The 24,399-nt window shown below is 36.0% G+C and overlaps 1 protein-coding gene across 7 annotated transcripts in view; it reads right to left on the reverse strand.

Moving 5' to 3' along the window:
* Window positions 1-24,399, reverse strand: part of mTor (serine/threonine-protein kinase Tor) — an 816,233-nt gene that overhangs the window by 302,065 nt on the left and 489,769 nt on the right. For all 7 annotated transcript variants that reach the window (XM_090412780.1, XM_090412800.1, XM_090412771.1 and 4 more), the window contains 2 exons: window positions 14,898-15,013; window positions 9,142-9,219 (listed from right to left, as the gene is read on the reverse strand). In XM_090412780.1, the coding sequence (XP_090268906.1) occupies window positions 9,142-9,219; window positions 14,898-15,013 (194 nt within the window). The remainder of the gene's footprint in view (window positions 1-9,141; window positions 9,220-14,897; window positions 15,014-24,399) is intronic.

Genomic DNA, 24,399 nt, shown 5'->3' on the forward strand with positions numbered 1-24,399 from the left:
ATATGCTGGATGATCTCCCTGACAGTTGACATATTTAGCTTTTTTTTCACAACAAGATTTATTATTATGTTCTTTACTACCACATTGGGCACAGGTAGTAGAACCACGACAGGCAGTTTGGGCATGTCCATATCTTTGACATTTAACACGTTCGCTGCCAAGCAGAAAATTGGAATTTCGTGTGGTTGCCAAATTTTTTTTACTTGATAGCGACGTACACACGATAACGCGTGATCGGCCGTTTGATGAGAATTCGCATCACGCGATATCACGTGATTGGCAATGAACGTGTTAAAACATCTGAGCAGGTTAGGGATATGCATTCAAACAGGACAGCTGAGATACCCTGCTTTTACAGATGTCGGAGGCCTAGATGTATCAAAAGCAAGAATGATGTTCTTAGTTGAGACCAGGCGACCATCCCTGTGTATCAGGATGCGCCTCACACCCGTTGCTCCTTGATCTTTAAGCTCTGAACATATCTCCTCATCAGTAACATCAAGGAGATCGCATTCTGATATCACTCCTCTACTGGAATTGAGTGTTCTGTGAGGTGTTACTGCAATTTGTATTCCAGCCATTGTCGTTGCTCTCAGTAATTTCTCAGAATGTTGTTTGCACATGGTTTCCATGAGGATATCACCAGAACGCAATTTCTTGACAGTTTTGGGAGGTCCTGCCAGTCCTTCTAAATCTTTTTGGATAAAGAAGGTGACATTTTCCCAATTGGTTTTTCACTTGTTGCATGAATGATTAAAAAGGTTGGTACATTTATGTTAATATCTGATATCTTTTGTTTCTTACTTCTGTTTCCATATACTTGGTTGGGACTTTGTTAGGGTCCCCGAAACATGAGGATGAAGAATTCATATTTAAGGAATTTTTAATTCGGCACCAGAGCTCCCCACCCATCACGGAGCCACACATGGATGCCCACTACCTGGCATGCAGAGATTGTGCTCAGGAGTGGAACGCCAGGGATACCCTGGATGCTATACCGGCACTGCAGCAGGTCTAGGATCCCGACCCCAGACTATGGGGTGAGAGACTTACTGCAACACTGTTGACCCTTGCAGGCAAGCCTACTAGCCGGATGATCCTGGCTGGACCATCTAGGACCACCCATCTTGTTGAAGCAGGGGCCAAAGTAGTGCAAGACTACCAGGATCCCCCCCCCCCCTTCCAGATGTCCACGGGTCGCACCACATGGCAAACACGATGGCAGGGCGTTGGATCCCAGTGATGGTGGTCTGGAAAAAGGATAGTGAAAAAGAATCAGGAGAAGTAGAGCAAAGAATACAGGAAGAAAAGCAAAGAAAAAGAGGGAGAATGAAAAGGGCCAGTACCATCACTGGGAGGGCACTGAAAATATTGCAATATACACATACAAATGATTTAAAAAGCATCTTTATGAAATTAGCAATTTATCTTTGAATATTTTTGACACTTCCAATTTCAGTAGCAAGTGTCAAACGACCATTTTTAAGACTCAAACTAATTAACATATATCTACGATCTAATGTTTCTCAGGAAAGACTAGTTGGACTATCAAAAGGTGGTATCTGTGAGAAACTAGAAACAAGTGAAATTTTGGATGAATTTGTTTCCATAAAATGAAGAAAAGTAAACTTTTAAATCATTGAATTTTTTGAAATGTTTTTTTTTTTTCATTAAAAATTAAATGATTCTTGTCATTGTACAATTTTCTAGTTTGTACATCTCTAGTTATAATAGCTCATTGCCAGTAATCAGCAACTTGTGTATCTGTAATTCTAGTATAAAAATGTATAAAATATATAAAAATATGTATGTATTTTTGTATGTTTTGCTGTGTTGTTAATGTATGTATTTTTCAAAGTACACAATTTTACATAAAAATATGTGTTTTGAGTTTTTAACTTTAAATTTTAACTACATTTAAAAAAAAAAAAAGTACGGGGGTGCTCAACTTCAAATATTGCATCAGGATGCCAGGACCCCTAGAGCAACACTGGCCGCTTACACAGAGTATATGCAAAATACTTTGTCACGTGCTTCACCACATGTTGTAGGCAACTATTTAAGATGCAGCTAGTCAGTAATCATCACTATTGATGTGATCACAATAAGAAAAACAAAGGATCTTCGGAAGTTCAATAAAAGACTTATTGTGTGTGTTCTTTTGATTAGAGCCATGATTTCAAACACAGGAGAGCTGACCGGTTTCTTAAAAAGTGAGATATCCCAGGATTTTTTTTTTTCATAAAAAAATAACCTACATTTGTTGTATGAGAGGCATAACTGATCCCAAGACAGTCTGTCAGGAATGAGATCACTGTCGTCTGAGAAGGCTTACATGGACAAACAGAACTTTTGTGTAAACTGACCGAACCATTTAATGACGGTTGTTCCTGACCCATATCTCACCAGCAAAGAACACCGTGAATGGATGTCAGAAGACTGTAAAATAACCACATGGTCCGACAAGTCATGGTACACCTTGTTCTGCATTGATGGTAGGCAGAGAATTTGGCAGGAGTCCTATGTAGCAGATTTAGGACTCAGCTTGCCTTGTAAATGCAACTCAAGGTTCTGCAGGTAATGTCATGGTGTGGGGCATGTTCTGTTGGTTAAAAACAGGTCCCCTTGATATTGCTGGAAGTTTGGGTGTCCTCCAAGGAATATCTGAATGCTGTTGCTGATCAAGTCCATCCTGCAATGTTAATTTTTAATTCAGCAGGTGATGACAATGCCACTGTTTATCATGCAAGAATTGTTCAGCAGTGGTTCAGTGAGCATAACAGCAACTTCAATCATCTTCCTTGGCTACCAAAAAGCCCACTGAAAATCCCATTGAAAAAAATATATATGGGGCATATTAGAAAAACAGATCCAGGAGCAAAGTCCTCTTCCATTAATTTGAGCTAGCTAAAGGACTGGCTCGTGAATGCCTGGTATGTTGTAGAAGTAGATCAATCCATCATCTTGTAAAATCTATGTCAAATTGCATCATCATCAAATTTCTGACATGTACCCTCAAGGGGTCTATCAAATCGCATATGTGCTATAATTTGGAGGAGGTAGAAGACCTCCAAATTAACTTTATGATTAACCAGCTCATTAGAGGGTACCATATTAGACACTTATTCTGTTTTATAATAAGTGTCTAAATGTCTAATATGAACAATTTACAATTCTAATATTTACAATTGAACTGTTTCTAATGATTTACTGCCTGTGTACTTGTCAGTTATAATTTGTACTCTGAAGATGATGGGTAGAAAACAAGTGAAATATTAGTAACTTCAATAAATTTATTTTTTTTTATCTCTCTTGGTGTTGTTTATACCATGAAGCACTATTTTTCATGCATTTCATGTATTTATAGTATTTGATGTATTTCTTGATATTTTATTGGAATACTCTAATATTAAAGCAGTACTGTAAAATTGCAGCCTAATGAAGAGGAATGCTAGTAAACTGTGAACAATGAGGCTTGATGCAATGAACAGAATCATGCCATTTTGGATACTAAGGAGGATACCGAGTCTGAATTAACTTTGGAAATATCTAGAATAAAACAAATTACTAGACAACAAGAAAATTTTAGAAAGATGAAACATAATTAGATAGACACTGAAAAAACATGCATTAAGGGTAAGCAACTAAAAAAAGAATCGGTAAGATGTTGCATAACAACAGTTAGGTAGGCAAAACTGATTATACAGAGAAGGATATCGCATGGTCCTGTCTGGGTCATCTGCATGACCCAGTCAGCCAACTGGGTCATACAGATGACAGAGGAGAGTATACAAAAAAACCAAGGCAGTAATTTTTGTTTGAATACAAATGCTAGGTTTATAAGGACTATAAGGATTATAAGGGGGGTGCTTAAGGGTCAAAGCTGTATAACTGAGAGGAGACCTCCACATAGCCTTTAAAGGAATGCGGAAAACCGACCAGGGCTTCTGAGCTAATGTCCAATCCTCACCATCTCGTGATGCACCCTGTTGGGTATCTACTTTGATACTGAACGAACGAGGATGGGCTGGCAATTTGGGATTTAGCCGACCAAATTGTATTCTTATTGGTTAAACCAAAATATAGAACGATGGTACAACATGACAAAATTTCATGCCAGCTGGGGCGTCGCCCGGTTAAACAAGGCTCCCGTTGTTTTCGCCAGAGAACCAGGGCGAACAGCGAAAAGTCAGCTACTGGAACAAATCTGAAAATAAACCCCAACTCAACATCACCAGAGATAAAGATCGGTACAATCAACGTAAGAAGCCTGAATGGCAAAGAAATGGAGCTAGCTGAGGAATTAGATAAGTACCAGATCGACATAATAGGGGTGACTGAAACAAAAAAGACCAAAACTGGTGAGATCTTTCTGAGCAATAAGTACAAAATGTTATATTCAGGCAATGACAATCAAGGAAAAGAAGGAGTAGCCATAGTATTCAACACAAAATACGAGGCTAATCTTCTTGAATGGCAGTCAGTCTCAAGTAGAGTAATGTGGGCAAATATGAGAATGGGGAACTGGACAATGAGACTTATTTGTGCCTATGGTCCCACAGGATCTCAAAATATTCCTCCACTTCTACTAAGGTAGAAGTGGAGGAATTTTTTGAGGCTTTAGAAAAAGCAACTGACACAATGAAAAATTGGTCCTTGTTGGGGATCTAAATAGCAGAGTAGGAAATGATTGTGAGACATACAAAAATATTTTGGGAAAATTTGGAGAAAAGAGCAAAGCTAATAATAATGGCAAATATCTGTTGGATTTCTGCTCAGGACATGGACTGGTTATTACTAACACCATGTTACAACATAAAAATGTGCACAAATTCACATGGAGAGAAGAGGCTAGGAATAAGAAAAGTCTCATTGACTATGTTATTGTTGATAGTGATGTTTTCTCCCTGGTGCAGGACACCAGAGTGTACAGAGGATTTGAAATTGGAAGTGATCACTATTTAGTCTTGAGCAGGATAAAATTGAATTTCATATTGAAAAGAATAACATGTAAGAAAGTTTTAAAGTGAATAAAAGTTGAGCAGCTCTCAGATGTGAGCTGTAGACTAAAATACACAAAGATTATTGAAGGAAAAATGAAAGAGTTTGATAACAGGAATCAAATTCCTCCTCTCCTATCAGAGAAGATAGGAGAGGAGGAATGTGATGCTAATGATATTGAATGATTTGAATCCAGTTAGGATAGAAAGCTATGTCCTGTCAAGTGTGACAGGATATAGCTTTATATGTCCAACCTCCTGAATTCATAATAACCAACCTCCTGAATCTCCATTCAAGAGGTTGGTTATTATGAATCTCCATCTATTTCTGTCTTGAGCTGCTCTCTGCATAGTTCAGGCCAACCCAATCCTTTATGTTTTTGACCATGTGTGTATCACTGCTTTCTTTCACTTGCCTTTAATTCTTCCCTCTAACAAATCTTTTTCGAAGGCATTCCTGGCTCACAATATGACACACATATATTTTTTTATTTTTTTGTATGTTCTTTATTAATTCCATTTTAGTACATATTGTCTCCAAAACTTCTTCAATCCTTATTAAAATAAAGAGCCAAAAGGCTTAAAGTTTGGCAATGTAAAATTATATAAGCAAAGTGGATATTAAATATAGCAGATCTGGCATTCATGAGACAACTCATGAATGCTGGGGAGTGTATTCCTGTAAGCTCTCTGATCAACTTACCTTACAAAACTTTCATAGTTTCTACATTTGGCTTTGAAATAATGCTGAATCTAATATCCATTTTGCTTATATAATTTTGCATCACCAAACTGAAGCCTTTTGGCTCTTTATTTTAGTAATTACTTTTATGCATTGACCGAGAGTTCACTTACAAAAAATACATTTCTCTAACATTTCAAGTTTCTTAGTACTGAACAAGAGTTTTTGCTCTGTGAAGGTTTCTACCTAGTTTCTGAAGAGAACCAACAAGTTCGAAACAGTTGTCAGGTCACTGAAACCTTATCAAAATGGATAAATAAAAGGAGAGTATATAGATGCATAGGTGGCAGCTATGTCTTTTAAGTAGTCCACAATAAGGTAGCTCATGAATGCTGTGGAGTGTATTCTCATAAGCTCTCCGGTCAACACTTACCTTATGGAACTTTCATATTTTTTGCATTCAGTTTTGAAATAATGCTGGATCTAATATCCACTTTGCTTATAAAATGTTCTTCATTTCTCTTCTTTTTGGATCCATGAAATCTTCAATATTCTTCTGTATGTCTTCATTTCTCTTCTTATGGATCCATGAGATCTTCAATGCTCTTCTGCATGTCTACATCTCAAATGCATCAATTCTTCTACTGCCTTCAGTTTATTACTGTCCATGTTTCTGCTCCATAAAAAAAAAGTAGACCAAATAAAGCATTTAATTTTTATTCTCTTAAAAGATGATTTCATATGGCCTTTATTAATCATATTTTAGTACCCATCGTCTTCAAAAACCTCTCAATTTCTCTTTTTCTGGATCTATGAGATTTCAATGCTTTTCTACACAACCACATCTCGATCCTTCCACTGTTTTCCTTATTTACTGTCTTATTAGTATAGAAATTCATGAGTGTAATATTAATAACAGTTTTGCATGTAGTTTTTCAAATACATGGTCAAAAAGAACTCCTTTTCCGTGATGATGATACCTGATGTGTGGTTTATTTTCTTTTCATTTTGGGATTGTACAACCTGTTTCACCTATGTAATGTAGTTTACACTTATTGGGTAGAGGAAGGAAGGAGATTTTTAGAACAGTTTAGTATACTTTTTATTTTCATTGGTAGTTTTAATGTGGCCTTAAGGCCACATTAAAACTACTATCTCTTTCAGATAATCCTCATATATAGAGGATGACTATGGCCTTACTGTAATCTTTTTTATTTTTGGTTGTATTTTTGTGAAGGATTCTATATATTGTTTTCTTGTTGCAGCCATTTTTTATAAACATTTCTGTTATTATTTCAAATTTATTTTTCAGAGCCTGCTCATCAGAGTAAACTGTTAAGGCTCTGTTTTGAAGGTGCTAATAACACCTAGTTTTTCTATGCAGGGTTTTCTATAGTAGGAGTCTCTGTTTATGCATTGGAATGTGTGTTGTTTTGTTGTAGTCGGTGAAGGATAAAAAGTCTGAGGGAAGACATGCAACAAGTTTATCCCCAAAAAAAGGAAGCATGCTATTGTTTGATTTCAAGGGTTAATTGAATGTGTCTGTATTTGCTTGTTTAGGTAGCTAAGAAAACGTTTTCAAGTTCCATGGCCATGGATCAAGGCTCACTGCTCAAAATGTTTCATACAAAAGTTAGCTCAAAATGTTTCATACAAAAGTTAGCTGAGGGAGGGGGAGTGAAATAGGGAAGCTATGATTGTATCTTCTTTTTGTAGGTAGAAATAGTTTTGCCACATGAAATAACCAGACTGAAGGATGTGAACAAAGAGGGCTGTGATTTTGGTGGAAAATCTATCTTGTAAGAGAAGAACTGTGTTAGAGATCAGAACATTCATGAAAGCAGTAACATCAAAACTGACTAATAAAGTCTTCAATGTTGGCTGAAACATTTTTAATTTTCTTGTGTTATGTGTTCTTTATGTAATAGAATGGGAAATGAGCCACCAACTCCTTTAGAGCACTAAAAGAGTTGGCAGGATCAGGCAATAAAAAGCAAGGTGAGAAATATGCCTAAATATAGTGGTATAAAGATTTACATTGTTTTCACTGCATAATCCAGTAAATGTGATTATCCCCCCCCCACCCCAGAGAAATTCCGGTTTAATATTTACCAGTTAGGATCTAGTTAGTTATACCAAACATATGCTTTCTCACCCTGAAATCTTCAAATCATGGTAGCTATGAACTCAGCTTAAGTGATGACTGAGGGCACAGATAGCTTACTAATTTTCAATTTTTTTATTTAAAAAAAAATAAGTGTATAGTACTACGAGAGTACTACATAACAAAGTTTACATCATATTAATACCCTTAAATCTTGAACTCTTCAGGATGTCTTTTCTGCAATCCTGGATGAAACACCTAACCCTTCCTCTCCCATTCCAAGTGATTGCACCACCTAAGAGAATAATGTCATCCACTTAGAGTAAAGAACTGTGATTAACATCTCCGATTCTCATATTAGGTTTAATGCAACTTTCCTTCATAATGTGATCCACATAAACGAACAGTGAAAGCACTGTTCATCCTTGTCTTACACCAGATTTTATACTACATCATCTTCCTTGAATTCTAACTAATAATTACAACTACAGTAGAGATTTCTTCTTCTTCCTTTCAAGAAATGGATCTTTTCCTTATGTACCATGAGGCTTGAAGAGAATAAGTAAGTTGGCAAGTAGTAAAGTAGAGGTTATATACTAGCTCTGTGTAACTAACCTCCCATTTCCATCATGATAACTATAGCAGTTTGAACAACTTTCCTCCCTTCACCTTCTCATAAACCTTTTATAGATTTATAAAAACTTAAATATCATTATTATACTCACATTATTTCTCGACCATTTTCCTTCTGGTATAAAAAATAACAACAAAAGTCTCTAGTGTGTGTGAACTAAAATTTTGCATACAAAATTTTACATTTCGATCACATCTACTGGATTATGCAGAGAAACACTGTAAAACATTTATATTTGAGTATATTTCTCACCTTGCTTTTTACTGCCTGATCCTATGAGGTTAAGTTAATTGATATTAATACACACACACGCACACACACACACACACACACACACACACACATATATATATATATACACACATATTTAAAAAATTGATTATATTATTGTTATAAGCATGTTAATTATTGCAGAAATAAGGAAAAGAAAACTCTCAGGCTCACTCCATAGCCATTCAAATACATTCCGTTATGTCTGTATAACTCCAATCTTCCTTCTTTGTTTCATTATAAAATCTAATTGCAACCTTCACATAAAAAGCTACAAAGGCTAACAATACTTCATATGTCTACAAATGTTTTCAATAATATCTCTACCTAAGTAGTGTTTATTACAACTTTATTTTAAATCTGTTTATTCTATTAGATTCTACACATATTCTATTATAAATCCATTTATAATGTATTCATATTATAAATTATCCAATTACATGCAACTTACACCATAGGCCCTACTGTAGCTTTCTCCTGCCATAGCTGTTAGTTCAGTGTCAAGCAGATCACGTGCCTTATCAATGAACTGTAAAAAAAAAAAAAAATTGAATTAAAAAAATAATAATAATAATAATTTGTTAAATATGAGAATATACAGTAGCGAATGAATTATTCTGAACACTCACATTTTAAAGAAAAATTTTAACTTCACAAAAGTACAAAAATTAACCTCCAACTATAAAAGTTTCATGCAAAAATTGATCAGACAGACTACCTTGTAGGAGACACGCATGCTCAAAGTGCTTATATATTCGCCTCCTATTGGTCCATTTTCATAAGGTTTCATTGGTCTGACAACTGTTTCAAATTCATTGATTTTCATCAGAGGACAGGCAGAAACCTAAGAGAGCAAAAACTCTCAGTACTAAGGAATTAGAGGCGCCAGAGAGGTGTATTTTCCATAAGCGAACTCTCAGTCGGTGCGTAAAGTATTTACTAAAATAAAGAGCCAGAAGGCTTCACTTTGGTGATGCAAAATTATATAAATTAATTGGATATTAAATCCAACATCATTTTCAAAGCCAAATACAGAAACTATAAAAGTTTTGTGCAAATGACCAGAGAGCTTGCAGAAATACACTCGCCGCCATCCTACAAGTTGCCCTAGCCGAACCTTATAGACAACACGCACGCTCAAAGCACCCGTATATTTGCCTCTTACTGGTCCATTTTGATAAGCTTTCACTGGTCTGACAGCTGTTTCAAAATCATCAAAAATGGACCAATAGGAGGCAAATATACAGGCACTTTGAGCATGCATGTCTACTATAAGTGGCTAGGACAACTCATGACCATTATGGCAGTGTAATGGTCACGTAGTATGGTAGCGAGTTATTCCTGCAAGCTCTCTGATCAATTTTTGCATGAATTTTTTTATAGTTTCTGTATTCGGCTTTGAAATGATGTTGGATATAATATCCAGTTAATTGATATAATTTTGCATTGCCGAAGCGAAGTGAAGCCTTTTGGCTCTTTATTTCAGTTAAACTTCAACTTTACCTAATAATTTATATGTGCTCCTCTGTTCCTAATAAGTTCATTAATTCACTTAAGCATTGACTCTGCAATGTAGAACACATTTTTCTTATTTCTGCATCTCGAAACCATACTTTCATAATGGATTGTATTAAGTTATCCTTTGTATCACTATTTAATTTTCCAAGTCTCTTTTTTTACTATGGCCACAAATTTTCTACTGGGTTAATGTCAGGAGAGTGACTTGGCCATTGAAGCAACTAGTTGGTGTAACTTTTTAGGAACTCTTTCATTTTCTTCGCTGTGTGGCATGGAGTGAGATCCTGTTGCAAATGGGTTCTTTGTCTTTGTGGATCTGTAGGAGCACTCTTTTCTCCAATATTTTTAAGTACCGGTCATCTTTCATCATGTTGTCAATAGGTGAAAGTGATCCTGGACAGTCATATGTAAAACAATCCCAGAACATCTTTTTAGCTGGGTGTTTAGGAGCTTGTTGAAGGTGGGCAGGAGAAGTTTTCTCAGCATCTGATTTGTAAACATAGGGTACTCACTCTCCTTTGACAAAGAAACGGCTCTCATCTGAGAACATGACCTTCTTCCAACAGTCCAATCATTGTACACTTTTGCCCGCTGTAGCCTCTTTTTCTGCATTGCCTTTGTCAACAGTTGTTTCTTAGTTGGTCTGTGGGCAGTCCTCCCTGCTTTCAACAATCTCTGATGAAATGTTATATCAGAAACATTAATCTCACTAGCTGCCAAGTTGCTATTTAAGTCTACAGCAGACAATCTTGGATTCATTTTGCTGTTCCTAACTAGTAAACAATCTTGACTAAATGTAGTTTTCCCTTCTATTCCCACATTTTCTTTTTCTGTCAGGAGAAAAGGTAGCTGTCTTCCTAAACTTCTTTAAAATTGCATTAGCAGTACGAACCAACACCACACTCATTGGCACTTTGTCTCTGAGTTATGGATGTGTGCTGAGAAAGAGTACATATTTTTGCTTTCTTGGAGATGCATCCATTTTATAGCTACACAAAATGAATAAAACACTACTAATGTCAACTTATTTACACTTTAAGAATGCGCAACACTATTGATAAACATCATAGATAGTTAAAAATGCAGCATCAAACAAAATATAAATTAAAACCAAAACCAAAATTACTGTGAACTGAAACAAAAACCAAACCATACCAAAATCAAAAACTTGACAAAAACATTTGGCTAGTTCAGATTAATTTCTTTGCTACTGTAGATAACTTGTTTTATTATTCAGCATATATAATCAGCACATATTACTCAGCATATATAATTTAAAGAAAATTAAAGAGCTAATTACTTATGGCTAAAATTATGAAATATGAAAAACAAGGAAATGAAGCAATGAATTAAAGGTAGAATTCAGGAATGGGTGGATAAAATTATACTATAACGAAAACCAAACCAGAATTGGGGGTGGGATCATTTTGTGAAGAACAGTTCACCTTATTGATCTTCTCACAATCTATAATAAAGACAACTGAGAATAAAGGAAATGGCTGCAAGCTATATTATGATTCTGCCAGAATTTGCAAAGGCATTTGTTATTACACAGAATTTTTATTAGTTAACTGTAGCAAATGGAAATGAAACTGATGGACAAACTTAAGCAGCAGAGAAGAATTCAAGAGAAGGCAGAGGTAAACAATGGTGTACACTACAAGACTCTGTACTCAAGGCAACTTGAATTAGCACACTGAATTAGTACATTAATGACATACTGGATGATTAATTTTCAGGGATTGGAGTATCCAATTGTTTGCATATGATGCAAAACTAAGAAGTCAATAGCTAATAAAAATATGGTCCAAAATAATTTAAAAATTATTCTTCTTAAAGTTTTGATATTATCACATCTGGACTACTGGGCATTGATTTGGACTACTGGATTTCTTAAGGATAAAAAGTGGTAGAGTATCTGTATGCAAATGACTATAATGATGATAACGAAGATGACTTTTTGTGAAGTGCTCCCTATGAGGAAAGTTTATGGTTCCAAAGTGTAGTTCACAGATTGCACGAGATATCATAGAAACATAAATTACTAAAAGAATTTTAAAGCACAGATTGTTTTTTTTAATGTTTTTATATTGATCTCATACACAAGAGGTCAAGAGACTTTTAAGCATCAGTGAGTACCATATTCATGTAGATGAGGACTGAAATAGAAGTTTGTCGATTTTTTTTTGAAGATTTGCAGATTTTTTTTTTTGTAAAGTTGCAGATTGTATTAACAGGTTTCCACCTGTTAATACAACAGCTGAAGCTCTTGTATTAACAGGTGGAAACAGAAAGTGAAGGAATGATGGTTGACAATTCACTGGAGCAGTGAAATCCCACAATCCCAAACATGTGAGAATTTATACAGATCTGGGATTTGTATATAGTGAAGAGTTGGTTGGGTATAAACTAGGTTCTTGAATGAAAGTGAATGCCTAGTTTTTTGGATGCTGAGGAGGCTATCGATGTGAAGTGTTCATGCCAGGAAAGACTGGAGGTAAACGTTGGTCAAAAAGCAAAGATATCCAGTTTTGTCTGGTGATTTGTGTGTTTCTAAGGGTTAGGGTAGGTGAGCTAGGATCGCTTGTGCACAAGAAAGGCAGGACTGTGTTTTGGTGGCATTGAACATAAGGATTTGCCTTGCCCCATTGAAGGATAGATCAATGTAGATCTAAATTTAAGGCGCTAGTTGTAGATGATCTTGTAGCCTGGGATGTCTGAGTACTGCATGGTTTGTCAAATGAATAGGATGAGTGGAGCATGCTATCATCTGCAAAGCTGTGGATGGGATTAGTGATTATTGTGACTGGTAATTTATATACAGCAGAAAGAGTAGGCGATAAGACTGAGCCTTGAGGCACTCCAGTACTAGTGAAGCTTGAAGAGAGGGAGCCATCTATCATGACTTGCAGAGAACGATCAGAGAGAAAGCTGGCTACCCAATTACGGAGGGTGGAAAGTACAAAAGCTTTGGAAATATCAAGGATGACAGCACAAGTTTCTTTGAACCTTTCCATGGTACATGTCCAGTGGTGGGTGATGTAAGCTATGAGGTCAGATGTGGATCTTGAGTGGTGGAATCTGTACTGCTGGTCGCTGATGCAAGGTCAGTAAGTGTTGGAGGAAGGGTATTCGATGAGTGAGAGAGAGAGAGAGAGAGTTGATCAAAAAGAGATACAGAGTATTTGGAAAGTGAGGAGTGTTATCAGAGACGCTAGTTGGTTGATGTACAATTTGTGTTAAGTCATTACTTATAGCAAAGACTTTACTTCTCGACCTGACTGGTTTGTGGTGTTAGAGCAGCCAACTGGAATTATGGACGTTGAAGATGCCCAGGAAGATGTCTCCACTATTTGGATAGCTGGTTTGCAGGTAGTCAAGTTTCATGGAAAAGAATATGAAAAGATCTGAGTGGTTATTAGTGTTTAGAGAATGGTAAATGGGATGAGGAAACCTTGAGCCAGAGAAGGTCAAAAAGTAGGGATCTAAATTAGCCATTCCTTGCAGACTGTGTCAGATTCCACAAAGGCACAGGTGCCACCCTCGTGGAAGAAAGAACTGTGATGGGCACTGGAGGCAAACAGTAGTAGTAGTTGCGATTTGTGTTCCTATTGGAAATAACATATCTGGTCTAGAGGACTGCAAGTGATGGATGTCATTTATGTTTATGCTACAGATGTTAGTAAAGTGGATATGAAAGTGAGTTTTTAGTGAAGAGATTCTGGCATGGTTTGCATGTTGCGATGTCACTTATTTAATAGGATTAATTTATGAGGGAGATTAACTTCTGTCACAGTGTCACTGTTATTAATTGTAAGAGTCGTCATAAGTTTAATCATATGTCTGATTAATTGGAAAGATATTTATATAGTGGGGATGTGCAGTGAGAGAAGATATTCTTGGATATGACTTCCATACAGAGAGAGAGAGAGAGAGAGAGAGGCCAGTCTCTGTGCCATGATGTGGCCTTGACCCACATGACTACTCGGATTTCCTCTCCAGGAATGACCTGGCAGAGTATGTTGCAATGGGATTATGCACCAGTTAATCAGGAAGCCTCCTGACTTGTTTCTGATAAGTTCAGGCTGATGTACTGATTGTCAAGGCCTTGAAGGGTATCACTTACGCTGCACGGATAAGGGGAACAGAAACCAGAATCCCTGCTTTGGAGACCAAACATGGCTTAACAACTTCAGACCATCAATAAGTTAGGAGTGGTATTTCACCAGGCAATAAGAAACATCTACCACTCTAATTTGCATTTTCTCAAACTAAGAACGTATCGATTTGTAGTGGGAATACTCATTAGTTTCACTACAACCCCTTCTGTGGAGACAGGCCACACCATGGGAAGTGGGAAGGTGGGTTCACTTGACAGGGAGAGGCTATATATTGAGCATCCCTTCCCATTAGTAGCCCAAATATTGAAGAAGTGTTCCAATATATGTGACATGACAAGAAAGAATAAGGGGATCATTCCTTGAAGATATGTAAGAATATGTTTAACAAGGACTACATTTCTTGCTTCAAGAAATGTAGTCCTTACTCCCTTACTGGATGAGTGCTTTGTCACAAATTCATGAAGGTGATAAATATTGTATGAATAATGGTTAATGTGTGTCTCTTTCAGGACTGAATAGAAGCTTCTGTATAATAGTGATTAATCATAAATGCTGTAAGCAATCTTACCTGTTGAGCTGAGTGAAACTGTCCTCGTTGTACAAGAAGCACACTTTGATAAAATGCACTGTCAGTACTGTCTTTTGGTATTACACGGGTATATTCTTCCATGCTTTCCCAATGGTCTGAAATAATAAGTTTTAATTTTGAAAAAAGGAATTTGAAATGTTGTAAGAAAATTTCATGGATGGAAAAATATTTATCTAATCAGTCAGTAAATTTACATCAATGAAGCGCTCTTAATGAAATCAAATTTCTAACATAACTTTTATATACATATATAATATATACATTTTCTTTTTCTTTTTTTTTTTTTTAATTTCAACTGAATAGTTTTGCAGATATTCTTTAATATCTCTTGCTTCAGAATAAACAAAAATAAAAAAAAATTTAAGACAAGTATGAATTAAAAAAAGATCTTCCTGTGAAATATCTTCAAGACTTTGCTAATATACATAGAGGAGATAACTAACTCAAGTTGCCCTAGTATGTATGCACATCATACATTCCCTTCGCAAGTACGTGAAGGGAATGTATGATGCTTCAGTTCTACTATTATGTTAAGGATCAATACTCAGACTGGAATACCTTCATAGAAGTAAAAAAGTAAAGGGGTATTCACCATGGGTCTAGAGTAGTATAGGATGTAAAGGAGCTAGTTAGTATTAGGAAAAAGAAAAGACACATGAATAGGTGAGAGAAAGAAAAAAATGGCTTCATCTCCTTTATATCATCATATAGTCAAGTCGGCTATTTTTTTTTCCTGATGCTGTTATTATTAATGGAAAAAATGTTGGTGTGAGAATGATGTGACAGTCTCAGAGTTAACCTGTAATATTCAGGAACAATCTCAGCTTTTGAGCCTTGTAATCACACATTCCATTCATCTCCTGCAGATGATGAAAACCCAGGTAGCATCAGAGGTCTGCACATTTCTAAGGCTGTATTGCTTAAATAGCAGAACTTTATTACTGGAAGTCCTAAGCCTCCATGCTTCTTTGATAGTTGAACTGCTGGACCTAAAAAAAGTGCACAGACTTACTATATATTTGTTTTATTTTGGCTTCTATAATGAATGTAATAATAATTATGTACAAAATGAGCAGGGAAGATTATGGGTGTATCATGACAAGTTGGTAAGTTCTTTTATGTTGTCCATCCAACTCTTTTGTGGTCTTCCTCTTTTTCTCATTCCCTCAATCTTTCCCAACATGACTGCATTTTCCAATGATTCATCAGCTCACATAATATGTCCACAGCACATCAACTTATGTTTAGCAATCATTCCCATCAAGGAGCATTCTGTCTATTCTTGCAGTCCATCTTGATAGATAAAAAGAGCACCACTAGCGAGAACAAGGCTAGTCCTGAAAAACAAGGTCATTGGAGTTGTATTATACAAAAAGTCGAGAGGTGTTTAAACGAGCACAGGAAGAAAATGAAAAATAAGCAGCAACATAAGAAACAACAAAGCATGGAAACAGGTAAGTGATGTTAGTAAAAAGAAAGAAGTCATTTGATATGGTGACTCTAAAATAAAACTTGCGGTGGATGAGCAAATCATAACTGAGTTTTCTGGAGCAAAAATTAAGAATATAAAGGAAGCAATTCAAAAACAGAAAAGGAAAGTACACAAAATTGTAATTGTAGTAGATACTAATGACTTAACTAGCAATAAAAGTATGAAAGAGAACATGAAAGGGTTGTTGGAAGAGTCATGAGTGAAAAAGTGAAAATCATTAGAATTTTATCTTGATATGATAAAAATGAATTAAGAAGAAGCAGCACTATTATGGCAAATGATTCGGTGTGTAGGATATGTAGAAGGAATGGATGCGACTCTTTGGATGTGGGGAGTGAGTTTGAGGGAAGATTGGATTTGTATAAGAGAGACAGTCTACACCTGAATGCATTTGGTATTAGGAGTCTAGAAAAACTAATAACTGGTATGAGACCTAACACAGAGAGTCAGGAAAACTAAATTATAAAGGGAGGAATGGAGAGAATGCAAGTGTAAGAGCGACAATGTTATGTAACTGTGTTAATGACAGGAATGGACTTTGTATTGGGAATGTTGACGAGGAGAGAATGATTTCGACTTTGTGTTCGTCCAGTTCGGACAAACACAAAGTCGAAATCATTCTCTCCAGAAACAGACATACTAAGTACACTATTTTTAGGAAAGATAGATGATATCGGATGACTTGAATCCAGTTAGAGTTTAGACCTATGATTATAGTACTACTACTAACAGCATTTCATGTGGCAGTGAGTTGAAGCCATCTGGTGTGGGATGGAATCTAACAATATCAATTACATAGTGGGATGTCGTTACAGACCAGGTGGATCATTTGCTAGTGATGAAGAAATGCATCACCAAGCACACAAGATAAGCTCAAAAAGAGTAATCATAATGGGAGACTTTAATTATCCAAATATTGGGGTAGCAGTAGAATCTCATGAGAAGAATGAAAATGCATTTATTGAGCTGTTGTGGAACAACTTCCTAAAGCGGCATGTGACAGAAGGAACTCAAGGGCAAAGAGTGTTAGATTGGATTATAGTGTCAGAGGATATTTCAGTTAAAGATATAACTATTCTGCCTCTGGTTGGTGACAGTGATCACACGGTACTCACTTGGGAAATGACACTAAGTTTATGAATGTTCCATTCTAAAGAGGTTACATGCTGAACTACAAAGTAGAAATTATGACCAAGTAAGGAGCATACATACTAAGTTCAGTAGAATGGAATTGGGTGAAGGATGGGAAGAATATCGAAAGTGCATGGAAAGTATTTAAACAATACTCAAATGATGCGATATCAGAGTGTGTCCCGAGAGTTTGAAGAATAAATAGGGTAGGAGTCAAATGGATGTGTAATCTTATTAAGCAAGAGATTCTTAAGAAAAGGATGAGGTGGAAGGAATACCATGTGCATAAGGATGATGTGCATTCTGAAAATTATAAGCAGCAGGATAGAATAGTCACAACTGTTGTACAAAAAGCAAAGTCAGAGTATCAAAAGAAACTGGCTCTGCATGCTAGAGACAAACCACAAGAATTCTATCAATATGCTGCAAATAAAAGAAAGAATGAATATGAAAGAATAACTTCTAAATGCAGATAGTGTGAGGGTTACAGATGTAGAAGGGATTGTTCAACTAATGAGTGCCCATTTTGTTAAAGCTATCAACCTGGTGTACGTGACACTGAGCTCACTGCTACCTCTTCGCTGGATGAAGAAACTCAGATGTATGAGGATGAGGTATTAGCACTGTTGCACAAACTGAATAAGAATTCAGCAATAGGGACAAGGGATATCAGCATGTGTGCTAAAAGTGTTCAGCTGAAATGGCTATTCCTTTGACCAGGCTATTTAATATGAGTCAGAGAACAGGGAAGATTCTGCAGGAATGGAAAGAATGTATGGTAATTCCATTGCAAAAGAGTAGTGCAAAGGGCAATGTATCGAACTCAACCAATTAGTATATCTCAGGAGTGGTGGTGAAGATTTTGGAAAAACTGTTTAAGGCTCGCATTCAGAAATGGATTTATAGTGAATCTCTACTTTGTAATCAGCAACATAGGTTTACTAAAGGATGGTCATGTTTTAGCAACTTGTTCACATTCTATAACAATGTTATCACTGAACTAGACAAGGAGAATGGATACACCATGATACTTTTGGATTCTGCTAAGGCTTTTGACAGAATACAGCATGGTAGACTGTTGCATAAATTGGAGAATATTTGTTCGGATTATAGAATATTAGCTTGGATAAGAAAATAGCTGACTGACATATCAAAAAGTGGTATATGGGGGAATGTGAGTCCGCAAGATTTAAGGTAACCAGTGGTGTGCCATAAGGATCAGTGCCTGGTCCGCTGTTATTCAATCCATACATTAATGATATTGGGAAGGATTTGACAAGCGACATACAGCTATTTGCTGATGATGCAAAGATAGGTAGGGTAATCAGAAATGCTTCTGATATGCAGTACTTCCAGAATGATTTGAATATTCTAGAATTGTGGGAATGGGAAAATAGATGTCAGTTCAATGTCGATAAATGTAAAGTGATTCACTTCGGTGTGATTAAATATCCAATGTTCTATTATATCTGTCAGATTATAATTGAAAAAACTGATGAGGCTAGGGATCTTGGAGTGTTAGTAGATAGGAAGTTGAAATTCAGGGACTATGTAGCAAAAATTGCAAATACAACTCAAAAGATAAATAAATAGCTTAGAAATACAGATAATTGTGCTGACTGCACAGACTGAATGTTTGGAGAAAGAAATTGAATCCGAGAAGCAAATAGCTACATTAGAAGAAGACTGTAGAAAACTTCAGAAGGAAGAATAGGTGTTTTAGAAAAAAGACTAAATGACAGTGCTTTAACAGGTGATGAAAGAGTTCAAGCTCTAATAATTGAGAGAGAGAATCTGGAGAAGAAGTTGGAAGAATCGACAGCATCTCAGTGAAAGTAAAACTACCTGGAGTGAAAAAATAAATAGCTTAGAAATACAGATAACTGCAATGTTGAAACAAACATTCACATGTAAAAATAAGGATGTCATTTTGCCTCTTTACAAGATCTTGATAAAATCTCACTTGGACTATTGTGCACAGGTCTGGTCTCCTGATTTCTGTTGTGATTCTGAAATTGGAGAGTGTGTACAGGAGAGTGTCAAGAATGATATCAGGATTATGAAATACTGATTATGAAGACAGATTGAGAATTTGTAGACTGCAGACACTAGCAAACAGAAGAAAGAGCAGTAATATGATTGAGACTTACAAACTTCTGAAAGGGTCACACAGGATTTCAGCTGATGGAATTTTTCAATTTATGGAGGATGGGGAAAGGACAAGAGGGCATCCTTTGAAGTTAAGAAAGAAAGTCAATAAGAAGGAGGGTGAAGGCTAGATTTTTCTCTAATAGAGTGGTGCTTGATTGGAATAGATTGCCATTGGATGTTGCGAGTGCAACCAGTGTGAATGAATTCAAGAATAAGTGTGATAGCTGGTGCTTGTAGTATGTGGCCTCCCTCGATGAGCCCCTGACTCCCAGGAGGTCTCTCTTAATAATAATGATTCAAACGAGTCAACCTGCTTTCTATCTTCTTAATAATCCAGCTTTCACATCCATACAATAGCACTGGAAATACAATTGTTTTGAATTCTAACTTTCATGCCCTTACTGACACCTCAATCTTCATAATTTTTTTATTAGGTTTAACTTCGATTTTTTCCCCGTGACTATCCTTTTAATTTCATCTTCATATTTCCCATCATTTCTGCTTCTGGACCTCAGTAAATCACAACGTTCAACGATTTCTATTTTATCTACCTTTATTATAAATTTGTTTAAATTGCCAGAAGCCATCACTTTTGTTTTGATGATGTTTCATCTAAGTCTGGCTTTCTTACTTTCCATCATCATCAAATTAATGCCATGTATCCTCAAGGGGCGTACAGGATATGATAATATTACATGAAAAATTTACATCGTTACTGACTGCCTGTCTACAATTTTCCTAAAAATCAGTCTGTTACCTATCAAAACTCCAACAATATCAGATCTTATATTCCTATTCAGGCAAGACAATGAAGGAAATGAAAGAGTAGCCATAGTAATCAACACTAAATATGAGGCTAATCGTCTTGAATGGCAGGCAGTTTCAAGTAGAGTGATGTGGGCAAATATCAGAATGCTTAACTTATTTGTGCCTATAGTCCCACAGAACATTCTACTAAGGTAGAAGTGGAGGAATTTCTTGAGTCTTTATAGAAATCAACTGACACAATGAAAAAGGAAAAGTTCGTCCTTGTAGGGGATCTAAATAGCAGAGTAGGAAATGATTGTCAGACATACAAAAATATTTTGTATGTCTATTTTGTATGTCTGGAGAAAAGAGCAAAGCTAATAATAATGGCAAATATCTGTTGAGTTTCTGCTGAGGACATGGACTGGTTATTACTAACACCATGTTCCAACATAAAAATGTGCACAAATTCACATGGAGAGAAGAGGCAAGGAATAAGAAAGGCTCATTGACTATAAGTTATTGTTGATAGTGATGTTTTCTTCCTGGTGCAGCACACCAGAGTGTACAGAGGATGTGAATTTGGAAGTGATCACAATTCAGTCTTGAGCAGGATAAAATGAAATTTCATACTGAAAAGAAATACAACAACATGTAAGAAAGTTTTAAAGTGAATAAACGTTGAGCAGCTATCAGATGTGAACTGTAGACGAAAATACAGAAACATCATTCAAGAAAAAATTAAAGGGTTTGAGAACAGAAACCAAACCTTGGCGATTCAGTGGCAAGCCCTGAAGAAAACACTGATTGATTCAACCAGAGAGGCACGTAGTGAAATAATCTGTAAGGATAGAAAAATCAGAACTCCATTGTTGACACAGGAAGTTAAAGAGACAGTGAAAGAAAAGAAGAAACATATCAAGAGTTCCTGGCAAATAAATCATATTGTGCTCTTAGAGAATACAGAGACAAATGCAAGAAAGCTAAACACTGTGTAAAACTAGCCAAACAAAAGTCATTGGAAGACTTTGGTAAAAACAAAAAAAAAAAAAAATATCAAGGTAACAAGATATTCTGGAGGTTTTTGAAGAAGCTCAGAAATGGAAAAAAGATTAGGGGTGTGAATAGATGGCATCAATAGCAATATCATATTAAAAACGAGGATAATAGAGAAAGAACTCGACATTGTCAGCATCCAGGTGCTGTAAAAGGAATTAGAGATGATAAAGGTGACATGAAAACGGGAGAAAAATAGATATCCTTGACGTATGGAGTAATTACTTCGAAAAATTACTAAATGAAACAAGCAATGATGACAGCACAGTGGCAAAAAACACTCAACAGACACACAACTAGGAATACATATCCATACTTGAAGTAGAAAAAGCCAATAGAAGCATTAAATGTGGAAAGGCAGCAGGCGTAGATGATATTCGACTAGAAATGCTCAAGTATGGAGGTAGAAAAGTCTTACAGTGACTGTACTGTATAATTAGGAAAACCTGGATATAGAGAAGAATTCGGAATGATTGGAGCAGAGCTCTCATGGTACCCATATATAAAAAGTGAAAAAAAAAACAGAATGTGAGAATTACAAAGGAATTTCTCTATTGAGTGTTCCTGGTAAGATATATGCAAGTATACTTCAGAAACGGTTGAGAAGGATTGTAGAAGGGAAACTTGGTGAAGAACATTCTGGATTCAGGCCAAATACAGGCATTCAAGATCAGATTTTCACTCTATGACAGATAGTTGAGAAATCATGGAAATATAACAAAGATCTGTATTAAAGTTTTGTAGATCTGGAAAAGGGATATGACAAGGTGTGAAGAGATAAGCTATTCAAAAGGCTACAGTTATATGGTGTCAATGGGGCATTATATCAAGCAATACTTAGTCTTTATTTGACTTGTTAGTCAGCAGTTAGAAAGGAAGGAAGTACAGGAAGATGGTTTAATGTTATATCTGGTGTCAGACAGAGATGTGTGACATCTTTGTCTGACACCAAATCAAATCTATATGGATCACATTATGAAGAAAAGTGGTATTAAACATGATATGAAAATTGGAGATTAATCTCAGCTCTTTACTTTATGCAGATGATGTTATACTTCTAAATAAATCCACTACAAATCTGCAAGAGGCAGAAGCATTGAAAATATCAACTGCATCGTGAATGGAGAATCTATAGAGCAAGTAAAACATTTCTGTTACTTAGGCACAATTTTTAGAGAAAATGGTAAATTAAATTTGGAAATAGTCAACAGAATCAACAAAGCTGCTATGATAGGAAGTCAACTGAATAAATTTATATGGAATAAGAGAAAAATTAGTCAAAACAGTAAATTTGCTGTATTTAAAGACAGTGTTTAAAGCAATTTTAACTTATAGATCTAAGAGCTGGGTTAGAAGTAACACACTTGACCAAAGACTAGAGACCTCAGATATGAGAGTCCTGAGAAGGATTAGGGGCGTGAACAGATGGCATCAATGGCAATATCATATTAAAAATGAGGATATTAGGAAAGAACTTGCATTGTCAGCATCCAGGAATGTGTTTGCAGAGCTAATATCAGGTGTTTTGGTAACTTAAACAGAATGAGTGAGGAAAGATTAACAAAACAAGTGTTCTCTGCCAGGTTGGTAGGAAAAAGACCTAGAGGAAGTCCAAGATATAGGTTGATTGATAAGGTAAAAACTGCCTTAGAAGATAGAAATATTATCATCAAATTCCTGACATATACCCTCAAGGGGTGTACAGGATATAATAGTACTGCATGAAAAATTTACATCATTACTAACTTCCTATCTACAATTTTCCTCCTATCAATCTGTTACTTGTCAATACTCCAACATTATCAGATCTTATATATCTGTCTTCTAAGGCACTTTTTAATGTATCAATCCACCTATATCATGGTCCTCCTCTGGGTCTTTTTTTTCTGCCAACTGGACAGAGAACACTTGTTTTGCTAATCTTTCCTCTCCCATTCTGGTTAAGTGACTATACCACCTGAGATTAGCTCTGTATATATAATGAATAACAGAGGAGATAATGTACATTCTTGTCTGACACTAGATTTAACATTAAACTATCTTCCTGTACTTCTTTCAATTCTAACTGCTGACTTACAACCCAAATAAAGACTAAGTATTGCTTGATATATAATGCCCTATTGACACCATATAACTGTAGCATATTGAATAGCTTCTCTCTTGGCACTTTATCACATCCCTTTTTCAGATCTACAAAGCTTAAATACAGATCTTTCTTATATTCCCATGATTTCTCAACTATCTGTCGTAAAGTGAACATCTTATCCTGACAACCTCTATTTGGCCTGAATCCAGCTTGTTCTTCACCAAGCTTTTCTTCCACAATTCTTCTTAACCGTTTCTCAAGTATACTTGCATAAATCTTACCAGGAACATTCAGTAGAGATATACCTCTGTAATTCTCACAATCAGTTTTATTTCCCTTTTTATATATGGGTACAATGAGAGCTCTACTCCAATCATCTGCCATTCATCCCTCTGTCCAGGCATTCTGAACTATGCAGTGCAGTCACTGTAAGACTTTTATATCTCCATACTTTAGCATTTCAGGTTGAATATCATGTACTTCTGCTGCCTTTCCACATTTCAGGCCTTTGATGGCTGTTTCTACTTCAAGTATGGATATGTATTAGTGACTGCATCCCTGTTGAGTGTTTTTTTTTTATCACTGTGCTATCACTGTTTATTTCATTTAGCAATTTTTGGAAGTAATTACTCCATACGTCAAGGATATCTTTTTCTCCAGTTTTCATGTCACCTTTATCATCTCTAATTCCTTTTACAGCACTCTTTCCTTCATTTCTGAGCTTCAACAACCTGCAAAAGATCTTGCCACCTTCTTGATATTTATTTTCTATGTTCTTACCAAAGTCCTCTCATGACTTTCGTTTAGCTAGTTTCACA

The sequence above is a fragment of the Typopeltis vanoorti genome, chromosome 2 (assembly GCF_054136105.1).
Source record: "Typopeltis vanoorti isolate ZY-2024b chromosome 2, IOZ_Tvanoo_1.0, whole genome shotgun sequence".
In the NCBI taxonomy this organism is placed as follows: Eukaryota; Metazoa; Arthropoda; class Arachnida; order Uropygi; family Thelyphonidae; genus Typopeltis; species Typopeltis vanoorti.